A 12,479-nucleotide genomic window follows, 5' to 3' on the forward strand; every position below is an offset into this window, starting at 1 on the left:
CATCTATATGTGTATGTATCGCTCAATAATATATTTGTAAAAAACCGAACCAACCGAACCAAACCAAACCGTATTGGTTTGGTTTGGTTCGGTTTTTTTCTAAAAGCCAACCGAAACAAACTAAACCGCACGATTTTTCTCTTACGGTTCGGATGATTTTTTTCGTCAAAACCACACAAACTGCACCGCGAACACGCTAGGTTAAAGACTAACTTATGTTATGAAAAAAAACTCATATCAACCGTATATACTTTTAATATGATAAAAAAACAAAAAGCAATCGTTATCTCAAAAAGTACTTTTGAAATATAAATTGATTCAAATCAATTTTCCGGTAGCAGTTTCTATCGATTTTAGATTGATTTTGCATTAACTTTTATGATTATATGAATGAATCAACTAATTTGATTTTGCAGTAAAGAAAGAAAGGTGATTCTTGCATCAAGATCAAGGTATTTTCATTATCATTCTGATTCTTGTTATTTTTCCTTTGTGTGAAATGAAATTTGCTTAATAATCTTCTAGGTTTGTGATTCTGACGTTATGGAAGTTAAAGCAATGGAACCCCAGGAAGGAGAAGATATTCATAACTGTTTGATCAAGCTGGTGAACTCACTGTTCTTTACTTTTTGTTATCTTTCTAATTTTTGTCTTTAATTAAGCATCAAAACATACTATGTTGATATTACATTTCAGAGAGATAATCCGAAAAGGCGAAGGGATAAGGTTTATATTGGCTGTGGAGCAGGGTTTGGTGGTGACAGGCCTTTGGCTGCACTTAAACTGCTCCAAAGAGTTGAAGAACTAAATTATTTAGTCCTTGAATGCCTGGCGGAGCGGACCCTCGCCGATCGATATCAAATTAAGTCTTCTGGCGGTGATGGTTATGATTCTCAGAGTATGTGTCTAATATTCAATCTAGTCACTGTTAAAATGTGGTTGAATAGGACCTCTATTTGTTTTGTCATGGTTGAACCGTGGCCAACCTGCACAGGGCCTCTAAAAACTTAAACGGCTCTGCCTCAACTGAGCCTTATGTTATTAATATCAAGTTCTGAAGTTGTTTTGAATTGTTGGTGCACAATGAATAAAGATGATGACAAAGAGAATAAAAGAATAACGGCGCAAAAGAGATGAGAGAATAAATGTTGTATTCTGCTTGCGTTGTTAATAAATGATAGCTACTACAAGGCTATTTATACAAAAGAAAATTCTTGCCACATCAGCCCTAACAGCATAAACTTAGTAAACAAGTTTAAGGTACAAACAGTACAATACTACAAAATACTAAAGTACTCTTACTACTAAACAGCTAAGCTAATGAGACCCAGAAGATAACATCTTCTGGTCAACAACATCTTCTGAGTAACCATCAGAAGATCAGCCCACATCAGAACTTCTGATGCTCATCTTCTGAATATTGAATTACTCTTCAATATGAATATGTATAATTCACTTGTGTGTACCCTTATATGTATGGTTTCTTCTATCCATTTTAAGATGAAAACTTAATCTATCTATATATATCTGGAAAAAATGTTGTTTTGTTTCCTGCTCATGCATTTTTCTCATCATACATTTCTGATTGCTGTAAAATGTTTTTTTGCAGTTTCTAGCTGGATGAATATGCTGCTGCCTCTGGCTTTTGAACGAGGAACTTGCATAATCACCAATATGGGTGCTAGTAAGAACTTTTAATGCTGCATTTAATGGATCATGTACCAATTGTTGATTATTGAATGATATGATAGTTCATCGACACTTTGACTGATGGACTACGTGGTATCTTGCATTTTTTCTAACTTCGTTCATTCTTTATTTCTAAAGTGGATCCTCTGGGTGCTCAACAGAAGGTCTTAGAAATAGCTACTGCACTCGGACTTGATGTTTCTGTCGCTGTTGCTCATGAGGTGTCTGTTACAGATTTAGGTATTTAGATTTACCCAGGAACTTTCCTTTGACCCTTTTATTGTCAAATTTCAAATGAAAGAAAATAAATTGGGAGATTTTCTTATTATTGTCCGTGCAAAGTTCTACTACTTATTTACACATGTCATATTTCAGGTTCAGGATCTTCACCTACAAAAGTATATACCACAGAGGGTGTAAGAATCTATTTTTATGTCTTGCAATTTTCTTTCAGCTGCCGACTTTTACGGCTACATTCCGATCTACTTATTGAACCAAGTCAATGGATTGTTCTATTTCCCTTTGTTTATCTGTCAATAAAACCATGCAGAATCTGATCAAATTTGGCTGTAATATGCGAAGGGTATCAGCACCTACTTGGGAGCTGTTCCTATTGTTCAATGTCTTGAGAAATACCAACCAGATGTAATAATCACATCAAGACTTGCTGATGCTGCTTTATTCTTAGCACCTATGGTATGAAATTTAATCTGTTCTTTACTTCATACTTCCCATCTTTGCTTCCTTCCTTAATTAATGCTTATTTTTTAAGTAGCATAATTGTGTTTTCATATGTAATATTAAAATTAGTGTTTTACAAGTATTGCATTTTATAGAATTTCTTCTGCAGTGTTTGTTATTCCAGTTTAATTGTTGGATGGAATTCTGATAGGTTATTATACATGCAGGTTTATGAACTTGGTTGGAACTGGGACGAGTTAGAGCATCTAGCTCAAGGATCTATGGCTGGCCATCTTCTAGAATGTGGTTGTCAACTCACAGGAGGATATTTCATGCATCCAGGTCTACTAATATTCCATATAGTTCGAGATGTAATAATATAATATAAGTCACATTTAGTGTGAAAGCAATGACACTTTAAGCTCCGTCTTGTTTATTTTAGGAGACAAGTACCGTGATATCTCCTTCCAGCAATTACTGGATTTATCACTTCCTTATGCTGAAATCCGTTTTGACGGAGAAGTGTGCGTGGCAAAGGCTGAAGGTAGTGGCGGAGTTCTAAATTTCAATACATGTGCTGAACAATTACTCTATGAGATTGGAGATCCTAGTGCTTACGTGACTCCTGATGTAGTAAGTTTGATCTTTATTATGATTTATGAATCAGCGGACATCGAGGATTTATGAATAAAGGGTAAAATATACAAAAAACAACTCATACTGTGTTCTTTTACAGGTCATTGACTTTCAAGATGTTTCCTTCCTTCCATTATCTAGCAGTAGAGTACTATGTTTTGGGGCAAAGCCATCTACTATTTCAGTTCCTGATAAACTTTTGCAGTTAGTTCCAAAGGTACATTTCTTAATCATTCTCTTCAAAATGAAGTTCCATTTGTATGCGAGCATAAAAAAATCCCTGTATGTACCCTTTAGTTTTATTCCTATGTGGCATTTCTTTTTAAGATTGATATTGATAGTAATAGTATATCGTTTTGCTAACTTTCTCTGAATATTTGTTACAGGATTGTGGTTGGAAAGGATGGGGAGAGATATCTTATGGAGGTTATGAATGTGTTAAACGTGCCAAAGCAGCTGAATTTGTGGTAAACTTTACTCCATTTTTTCTTTTTTACTTACTGTTTTATGGTTACTTAATCATACCGAAAAACCATTACAGATCAATTAATATATTATTCATATGCTTAATTAGGTTAGATCATGGATGGAAGAAACAATTCCTGGTCTTAATCGCTGTATACTTTCTTATCTGATTGGGTATGATAGTCTCAAAGCTTTTAGCAGCGATGAAAATGCTTCACCACAGAGGACTAGCGAAGATATTAGGTTACGTATGGACGGACTTTTTGAGCAGAAGGAACACGCCATCCAATTTACCAGAGAGTTCACAGCATTGTATACAAATGGACCAGCAGGTGGTGGGGGTATCAGGTAGGTCAATCTCATCTAATCCTTAAGTTTTCTATTACTTGAGGTTTTTCTTAGTTTGCTGGTAGATTTTCACATTGCTATAACATTTCTATTGGAATCTGAAATGGCAAAAGATGTTGGCTCAAAAAATTGAAACATGGTTGTTGAACTTCGCATTGCTAATGTGAATATCATAATATTTGAGATACTGTATTACTCCTGAAACTATTAATGACATCTTTTTCGGTTTGAATGCAGTACCGGATATAAGAAAGAGATTCTTCTAGAAAAACATTTGGTACTTTCTTCTTACCCTTCATTTTTCGGCCTTTCTCACACTTGATCATATGCATGCATTAGGACTATACTATTGATCTTACTTCCAATTTCATTACTATGCGGTTAGATTCGTTATAACTAGGTTCTTCAGGTCAACCGTGAAGCTGTTTTCTGGCGAATCGGGATAAAGAGAAACACAAAAAGCCACTCAAATGAAGAAGTTGATCATGAACACAATCTGAAGCACATAACGACCTTACAACCAAAGTTACAATCCGAAACTGACAAATCCTCAGAATTTGTTTCATCTTGTAGAAGTTCTACACCAGCTCCATCAGGACAGAAGATTCCACTTTACAATGTAGCACATAGCAGAGCCGGAGATAAAGGAAACGACATCAACTTTTCTCTCATCCCACATTTTCCTCCTGATATTAAGAGATTGAAACCGATTATCACATGTGAATGGGTAAAATCAGTGGTCTCGCCTCTTCTGGATTCGTCGCCTTCTCTTGATTTAGATGCAAGAGATCGAAGAGATAAATGGATCAGTGAAAATGTTAAAGTTGAGATATATGAAGTTAAGGGAATCCAGTCATTGAATATTGTTGTCAGGAACATCTTAGACGGCGGTGTCAACTGTTCGCGAAGAATTGATCGGCACGGAAAGACCATTTCAGATCTCGTACTGTGCCAACAAGTTGTGTTGCCACCATGATTATAGCAATGTTTTAATGAGTTTCATATTGTGTCATGGTGAATATGGAAATGAAATGAAGAATGAGCATGGCTAATGTTTAAATGGAAAAATACTTTGAAGCTTGGAACTGCTATATTTGAAGTAAAACTCCTATAACTTTCATATTATACTTAAGGTGAAAAATAATCCATGTATACTCTTTAGTATCTACAGAATGATAATAGAAATTTATTATCTATAGGAATTATGATATTATAAAACTTGACGCAATTTTTAATCCGTTAATTACTTTGGTCCCTTTGGAGAAAGTATGCCGAACTTGATTAGACATTAGTAGTTTCTGATATTATTGGCTCCCCTGTTAGAAGCATTTGATTGTAGTTTAGAAAGAAAGTATGTATTACAATATATGTATACAATTATCGCTGAGTTTCCTTTGTGTATAGATAGATATATTTGATGTTATTTTTTATATTCTAAGATGAATCGGTAGTATTAGTAAATATATTTGGAAAGGAATAATAAACATGGCTTAAAATTTACTAATTTATATCGAAGATGTTGAATCTAATCCAAACTATGTTAATAGATAGTTTCTTTGCTTTTTAGTTTGTTAAGAGACAATTACTTGTTGAACATGCAACAAATAATTTATATATCAATCACTCCTACGTGGTTCAACACAATATATCATCTTTCATTCTCTCACTTACTTCTCTTAATAACTCTCTTCTTCTCAATTGGTATCCCCTAACAAATTGATATGTAAAGCTTTATTGATCTTAGAGAACTCAGGTGACTATAAGAGATATTAATCATGGTGGATCATAGAAATTTTGCAGCACACCTACCTGTTCTTGATGGCAAGCATTGGGATAAATGGGTAACTCAAATGAAGATGATTTTTGGTGCACACGTTGTTTTAGTAATATGGTGGAAACAGTCATTGAAACTTTACCCGAAGATGCAACTCTAGCACAAAGGAAATCACACAAGGAAGACAAGAAAAGAGATTACAATACTATATTCCTCATTCATCTAAGTGTTGATTCAAATGTATTTGAAAAGATTTCTGGTGAGATTAGTTCTAAAGCACCATGGGTCAAGCTTGAAAGATATCCTGATGACGATGCCAAAATCAAGAAAGTCAATGCGGTGAAAAGATAGGTGATTATATCTCAAGATTGCTGACTTTGACAAATCAGTTGAAGCAATGTGGTGAATCTCTCAATGAGATGAAAATCGTTGATAAAGCCTTCAGAACATTGCATTCCTTCTTTGATCACATAGTGTTGACCATCAAAGAGACAAAGGACCTGAATAACATGAAGATTAAAAATTCACAAAGCACTCTTGAAGCTCATGAGATGAAGGTAGCTGAAAGAAAAACTTATAAACAGGACGATCAAGCACTCCTTGCAAAACTCAAGAAGTTAGAAACAAGCGAGGAAATATGGAAAAAGAACAAAGGAAAAAGTCATTTAAAAGAAAGACAAAATAGTGATGACAAACCTGAAACATTAAGCAAGAATGGTAGAGGATCTATTAAGAACCAATGCAAGAAGAAGACCTTTGACAAAAGAAAGATACAACATTACAATTGTGAGAACATGGGATACTATGCAGTTTAGTATTGGCTAGGTAAAGGAAAAAAACTCAAGAATGGTGAAGAAGAGACCAAGATAGCTCAAGAATTTTTTGGCTCATACTCATATCCAATTATGCTCATGGCTGCAACTGATGTTGAGGTTTCAAACTCTCATATTTGGTACCTTGACACTGGTAGCAACAATCATATGATTAGAAGGAAGGACTGGTTGATTAACTTTGATGCAAGTAAGAAGACCTGTTAGACAATGACAACTTATCTAGAGGGGGTTGAATAGATCCCCAAGTTAAAATTTCCTTTTTTTAAAAACTGTTTTTGAAAAACGCAAAAACTATGGCAAGCAGAAGATTTAGCCTAGATCAATTAAGTCGTCTAAATATAACCAATTATTGGAAACTCGAATATGCACGCAACCTTCTGGAATGTATGGTAATGATAAATAATTAACACACCAAGTTCTCAATCAAACATTATAATGGTTTCACTAAGATAACCTATTTCCAAAGAAATTAGTGGAAAAGCGTAAAGTGACAAATTATCGAACACTTGGCGTGTGATTGATTTTTCAGATTTTCCTTTTAAGGTTGTTGATATCAAAAACCTCTTGCAATCAATTAGATTTTAATAGAATCAACAAATCAATATAGCTTTTAACAATCAAGGGAAAATCACTACGAATCGATCACTCAGTCAATGTATTTAATAGTTTGATTGATACTTATGTCAAAGTAGGCCAAATATAAGCTACTTAGTTAGATGTGAAGCATGTTCATGAGCAACCCTTTCAAACAACACTTCATTGTTGCAAAGAGGATAATGAGGTACATAAATGATAAACTACACTATGGAATCCTATTTCCACTAAGCAAAGAATACAAAACTTGAATTAATTGGCTTCTCTGGTGTTGATTGGTGTCGTGACAAGATTAACCGAAGAAATATAACTAGCTAACTTTTGAAATTCCTAGGAGCACCTCTGTCATGGTGCTCAAAGAAGCAATCAGTGGTTGCCTTGTCTAGTTGTGAGGCTGAGTATGTTTTAGGTGTTGCTGCAGCAAGTCAAGCAAATTAACTCCAACCGATGTTGAATGACATGATGATCAAGTTAGAAAAGCGAATCAAGCTACTAATAGACGACAAATCAACCATCAATTTAGCCAAAAATTCTGTTGCACATGGGAAAAACAAACATATAGAAACCATATTCCACTTTCTTAGAGACCAAGTCAAAGGGCAAGCTAGAAGTGATGTATTGTCCAACAGAAGAACATGTGGCTAATGTGTTCACCAAAATCATTAAAAGATTGCAATTTATAAAGTTGAGAAAGGAATTTGGAATCATAGCATTTGATAGCTTGAATTAAGAAAGGATGTTGAGTCTAATCCAAACTATATTAATAGAAGTTAGTTATACTAATAGAAGTTAGTTAGCGGTAACTTCCTTGCTTTTAGTTTGTTAAGGGGTTGTTTGCGAGTTGGTTTTTGGAGGGTTTTGGAGGGAAAGGCTTTGGAGGGTTGCGTCTATACCTAGAAATATGTTTGATATTTTTAAAAAGTTTAAAAAACAATATGATTTTATATGCTAATAGTATATATTTGTTTAAACTTTTTAAAAATATCAAACATAAATTTATATATAAACGAAACCCTCCAAAGTCTTCTCCTTCAAAATCCTTCAAAAACCAACTCCCAAAAAGCCGGTAAGAATAGACTATTTGCTAAACAAATAACAATTACTTTATGTATAAATAACTCAATGCAATATATCATCTTTCATTCTCTCACATACTTCTCTTAATAACTCTCTTTTTCTCAACTATTATCCCCAACAGAAAAGACCGTTGACGCTCCAATTAACTATCAAAACTAATTTAATTTCTCTAAAATTAAATATTAAAAACTAAATGAGTGGAGAGCCAAAATCTCACAATCCCAATACTTAAATGCCAGAAATACAATGAACTCAAAAAAAAAAAATTTAATTATGGTAAGCCCTTGTAAAAAAGACTAATAATAAGCTAGACATATTTTCATAACACTGGTTTTTCTTTCAAATACTTCAAAATATTATAAAGGACGGTAAAAATATTACATTTTTTCTTTATTTAAATACATTTTTTTCTTTCAATTATTATTTTTATTCTCTTTCAAATATTATAGCTAATTACAAATATAACCTTTTAAAGAACCATTAAAGCCTGAATGGAGGAAATATTATTTTGACTCAAGATTGGGGCGTAGAGTTTCTATAGATTTATTAAGTTATCAAATTCAAAAATGGATAATTCTGTACAGAAAATATGATTAGTTAATTTAGACTCTGTCATGATGACAAATTATAAACTAAAAAAAAAAAACCCTTCTTGTTAGACACATCAATTATGAAATCAAACTAGAACTACTCACTTGTTTTTTGTTGACAAAAATAGCACATAACAGAAAAAGAAAAAAAGACAAAATTAGTTATTTTTGTCACACACATCCTAAAATATCCTTCATTGAAATAGTCAAACAAACAACCTGTTTTCACTCAAATCAAACATCCTATATCCACAAATCACAACAAAAATTTTCCATTTTTGCATCAAATATTTTTGGGTCTCCACTCACTTCTCTCAACCATCTACTTAAATGTATCTATCTATATCTAATCCACCATCTTATGATGATATAATCAAGTTACATTTCCTTAGACATTTACAAGACTTTGTTTTAATCCCCATTTGTCTGAGGCTTGTACCCTCATTGAAATTTCTATATTTCAATCCTCAGACATTCAAAGGCAAAAACAAAACATTAGAAAACAAAAAAAAAAAAAAAAACTAATCACATACACAAGAAACAAAGATTATCTTGTGTGAGGAATTTCAATTAAGGGGAAGAAAACATGTCTTTCACTGGAACTCTTGATAAATGCAAGGCATGTGACAAGACTGTTTATGTTGTTGATTTGTTAACTCTTGAAAATATTCCTTACCATAAAAACTGCTTCAAATGTAGTCATTGCAAAGGTTGTCTCACGGTATGTTTTTTTTTTTTCATGTCTTGTTCTTTGATTCATCCTAGGTTCATTTTAATGATTATGTTTTTTTTTTTTTTTTACTAATCCATAATGATATTATTAAAAACTGGTTCAGATGAGTACATACTCTTCCATGGATGGAATTCTCTATTGCAAGACACATTTTGAGCAGCTTTTCAAGGAATCTGGCAATTTTAGCAAGAATTTCGGTATCATCGATTCCGTCATTTTTGTTTATACACATATTTTACACTCTATTTTTTTAGCTAATAACTATTTTTTTGTTTTTCTTGACTTTAAATATAACAGCAAAGTCTTCTGACAAACCAAATGAGCTGGTATGATCCATATCTTATAGTTTTATGTTTCAGATATTTGAATTTGTAATATATATACACTGCTAAGATAGATTGAATCAGCCACGAAAATTAGAGAAATTTTTTCATGAAATTTTGTATCTAATATCGTCACTAAAATATTGGAGATTAGTTAATACACATACATGTATGCGTGATGCGTCTAATTTGAGGCCCCTAATTTTTTGAGGCCCTGTGTGCGGTGGGTCTTATTGCACCTCCACAGCGCCGGCCCTGATAGGCATATACATTTGTATTTATTAGGGTTATTTAATGCTGCTACTAATATTTTAAAATATGTTGATCATCAACAGAATAGGACACCAAGTAGACTATCTTCCATGTTCAGTGGAACCCTGGACAAATGCGCGACTTGCTCTAAAACCGTCTATCCGCTGGAAAAGGTTTGTCGCGATTCTTGATTTTGCAGAAAACTGATGTCTTCGTCACGATTCTTGAACTTCAAGACAAAATACCGCGTAACCGATTTCTTTTGAATCGCGATTATTGTAGGTGACACTGGAAGGTGAATGCTACCACAAGAATTGCTTTAGGTGTGCTCATGCAGGTTGTCCTTTGACACATTCAAACTATGCTGCACTTGATGGTGTCCTCTACTGCAGGGTCCATTTTGCGCAACTTTTCATGGAGAAAGGTAACTATAGCCATGTACTCAAATCTGCACACAAGAGGAATGGTTCTTCTGAGCCAATTGAAGTTGTTGAAGAGCCCTCACAATCAGCAGCAGAAGAACCTCAAGACCCACCAGAAGAAACCTCTTGAATGAAAACAGTAAAAATAACATGATAAAATTACCTTACTCCCTTTGTTTTGGAGCAAGGTTCTTTTTAATTAGTTAAAGATTACTGTCTAAAACATTTATTCAAAAGTTGTTTTTTCAGTTTTATTTGTAACCTTTAACATGAGAGGTTTGTTTATGCGTTCAAAGATTCACACCAAATATTTGAGCAATACAATATATTCTTTCATTCAAACCTTGAGTTTGTCTTACAATGTGGTAACTTGTGTTACACGTTTCCTATAACTGCTCATTTTGCAGAAACTAGTTAGTTCATGGATTATCTATATCCTTTTGTTTATGCTTAAGTCCAATTTAATCACATTACATGTCTAAGTACTTCGATGAATTCGATCGATGCCGATACATGAAGAAAATGCTTGAATCAAGAACTTGTCACATTTTAAAAAATAATTTAGTCACAATTAACATATTCACAAACCAAATATTTGATATTAATACTAGTAAAAATACATCCATCCAAATTATAGTATTTTTTTAATAGTCTGAGTGACTCCGAATAAAAGAGAAAAGACATATCCATAATAATAACCCTAAGTTGATATTTAATCATATGACAAGGGCGGATGGATATTAGGGATCCAATGATGATGTAAACCTCTGCTCTATAATAATTTCTCCATTGTTTCTGCAATCTCTACGTAATTCAATTCACTTAAACCTGAATCATTTAGCCCAATTCACAACAATAGTAGAATGTCATGATCTAAAACTACACACATATTGTTAGATGTAATTCATTGTTTTGTTAAAAAGTTTGTATTTGATATAGGTGTGTTCAATTTAGTCGAAGTAGTAAATAATATATAGTTGTTATGTCGAAGTCAAAATATCAATGTTTTAAAATCCGGATCATGCATTGATCCAGTCAAGCTATTAGGTTAGTATCCAGACGACTTCTAATTCAATTTATATAAAATAAAAAAAATTATGAAATAAAATTATTTACATAAATTTTATAATTATAAAATCTACACAAGAAAAATTCTATGAATTTATTCACGCAAATAAGTTGAATAACAATCTCAAATAAATATTTTAAATTCCAATCATAACAATTTGTTGATGCTCATAAATTAACAAAAGTTGAAAAAATAACGGTATGATATAATAATATCATACACTAATAAACTAATATAGAACATAAACAAATTTTATGCCTATATAAATAATTGAAAATAAAAGAAAGAGTAGAAAAATAAAAAATTATAAATAAAAAAAAATAAGTACCTAGATTCAGGATGCAACAATCAATATCTGATACCTAGATTCAAGATGCAACAACCACATGATTGGAAATAAAACCTAGTTCACCAAGTTAGATGAATTTGTCAAGAAAGTAATGAAGTTTACAAATGGCAAGCACGTCACATCAGGTAGAAAAGGAGACATGTATGTGGTTAGAAAGGATGGTGAAAAAGCCAGTATCACTGAAGCGTTGTATGTAACCTTCGATGACAAGTAATTTGATAAGCATAAGTCTACTTCCAAAATGGTACAACACGATGCTTGAAAAGAATAAGATGAAGGTGTATGATGGTGATGAAAGGTCGATTTTGAAAGCACCATTGGCAGACAACAAGACCTTCAAAGTAGAGATCAATACGGTTAATCACAATTGTCTTGCTTCGACTGCAGAGGAAGACAAAAATTGGCTATGGCTTCATAGATATAGACATCTAAACTTTAAAAGTTTAGGTATGCTCAACTTGAAGAAGATGGTGTAGGACTAACATCAGGTGAAAGAACCAAGTCTGATGTGTGAGGAATGTTATAAAGTAAAGCAGGCTAGGAAAGCATTTAAGCATGACTTGCCTATGAGATCGAACGAAAAACATGAGCAATTTCACTTTGATCTGTGTGGACCTTTTGAAGTAAAATCGAATGGAGGTTAC

The 12,479-nt window shown here is 33.0% G+C and overlaps 2 protein-coding genes across 5 annotated transcripts; both read left to right on the forward strand.

Annotated features, from left to right (window-relative positions):
* The first annotated feature begins 250 nt into the window (after positions 1-250).
* Positions 251-5,021, forward strand: LOC131616653 (uncharacterized). 4 transcript variants are annotated; one of them, XM_058888035.1, is made up of 15 exons: positions 251-334; positions 417-452; positions 526-606; positions 697-898; positions 1,610-1,684; positions 1,828-1,929; positions 2,065-2,105; positions 2,272-2,385; positions 2,598-2,712; positions 2,813-3,003; positions 3,107-3,223; positions 3,393-3,473; positions 3,581-3,819; positions 4,057-4,096; positions 4,229-5,021. In XM_058888035.1, the coding sequence occupies exons 3-15, from the start codon at positions 544-546 to the stop codon at positions 4,793-4,795; spliced, it is 1,947 nt and encodes a 648-aa protein (XP_058744018.1). In that variant the 5' UTR covers positions 251-334; positions 417-452; positions 526-543; the 3' UTR covers positions 4,796-5,021. The 4 variants fall into 4 exon arrangements, with proteins under 4 accessions (XP_058744018.1, XP_058744019.1, XP_058744017.1 ...); XM_058888037.1 differs by having other exon boundaries at positions 319-334; positions 551-606; XM_058888036.1 differs by having other exon boundaries at positions 313-452; positions 551-606.
* Positions 5,022-9,053: 4,032 nt separating this feature from the next.
* LOC131618343 (LIM domain-containing protein PLIM2b-like) lies at positions 9,054-10,759 on the forward strand. The gene is made up of 5 exons (XM_058889587.1): positions 9,054-9,408; positions 9,524-9,617; positions 9,718-9,746; positions 10,079-10,168; positions 10,278-10,759. The coding sequence occupies exons 1-5, from the start codon at positions 9,274-9,276 to the stop codon at positions 10,545-10,547; spliced, it is 618 nt and encodes a 205-aa protein (XP_058745570.1). The 5' UTR covers positions 9,054-9,273; the 3' UTR covers positions 10,548-10,759.
* Positions 10,760-12,479: the final 1,720 nt, after the last annotated feature.

The sequence above is a fragment of the Vicia villosa genome, linkage group LG7, assembly GCF_029867415.1.
Source record: "Vicia villosa cultivar HV-30 ecotype Madison, WI linkage group LG7, Vvil1.0, whole genome shotgun sequence".
Taxonomy (NCBI): domain Eukaryota; kingdom Viridiplantae; phylum Streptophyta; class Magnoliopsida; order Fabales; family Fabaceae; genus Vicia; species Vicia villosa.

What these genes read in the sequence shown, in the direction of transcription:
- LOC131618343 (XM_058889587.1), top strand. Translation starts at nt 9,274, where the DNA reads ATGTCTTTCACTGGAACTCTTGATAAATGCAAGGCATGTGACAAGACT. An exon ending in ATTGCAAAGGTTGTCTCACG is followed by an intron (nt 9,409 to 9,523) that starts GTATGTTTTTTT and finishes AAACTGGTTCAG; the next exon opens with ATGAGTACATACTCTTCCAT. An exon ending in CAATTTTAGCAAGAATTTCG is followed by an intron (nt 9,618 to 9,717) that starts GTATCATCGATT and finishes TAAATATAACAG; the next exon opens with CAAAGTCTTCTGACAAACCA.
- LOC131616653 (XM_058888035.1), top strand. Translation starts at nt 544, where the DNA reads ATGGAAGTTAAAGCAATGGAACCCCAGGAAGGAGAAGATATTCATAAC. An exon ending in TGATGGTTATGATTCTCAGA is followed by an intron (nt 899 to 1,609) that starts GTATGTGTCTAA and finishes GTTTTTTTGCAG; the next exon opens with TTTCTAGCTGGATGAATATG. An exon ending in CTTACGTGACTCCTGATGTA is followed by an intron (nt 3,004 to 3,106) that starts GTAAGTTTGATC and finishes GTTCTTTTACAG; the next exon opens with GTCATTGACTTTCAAGATGT.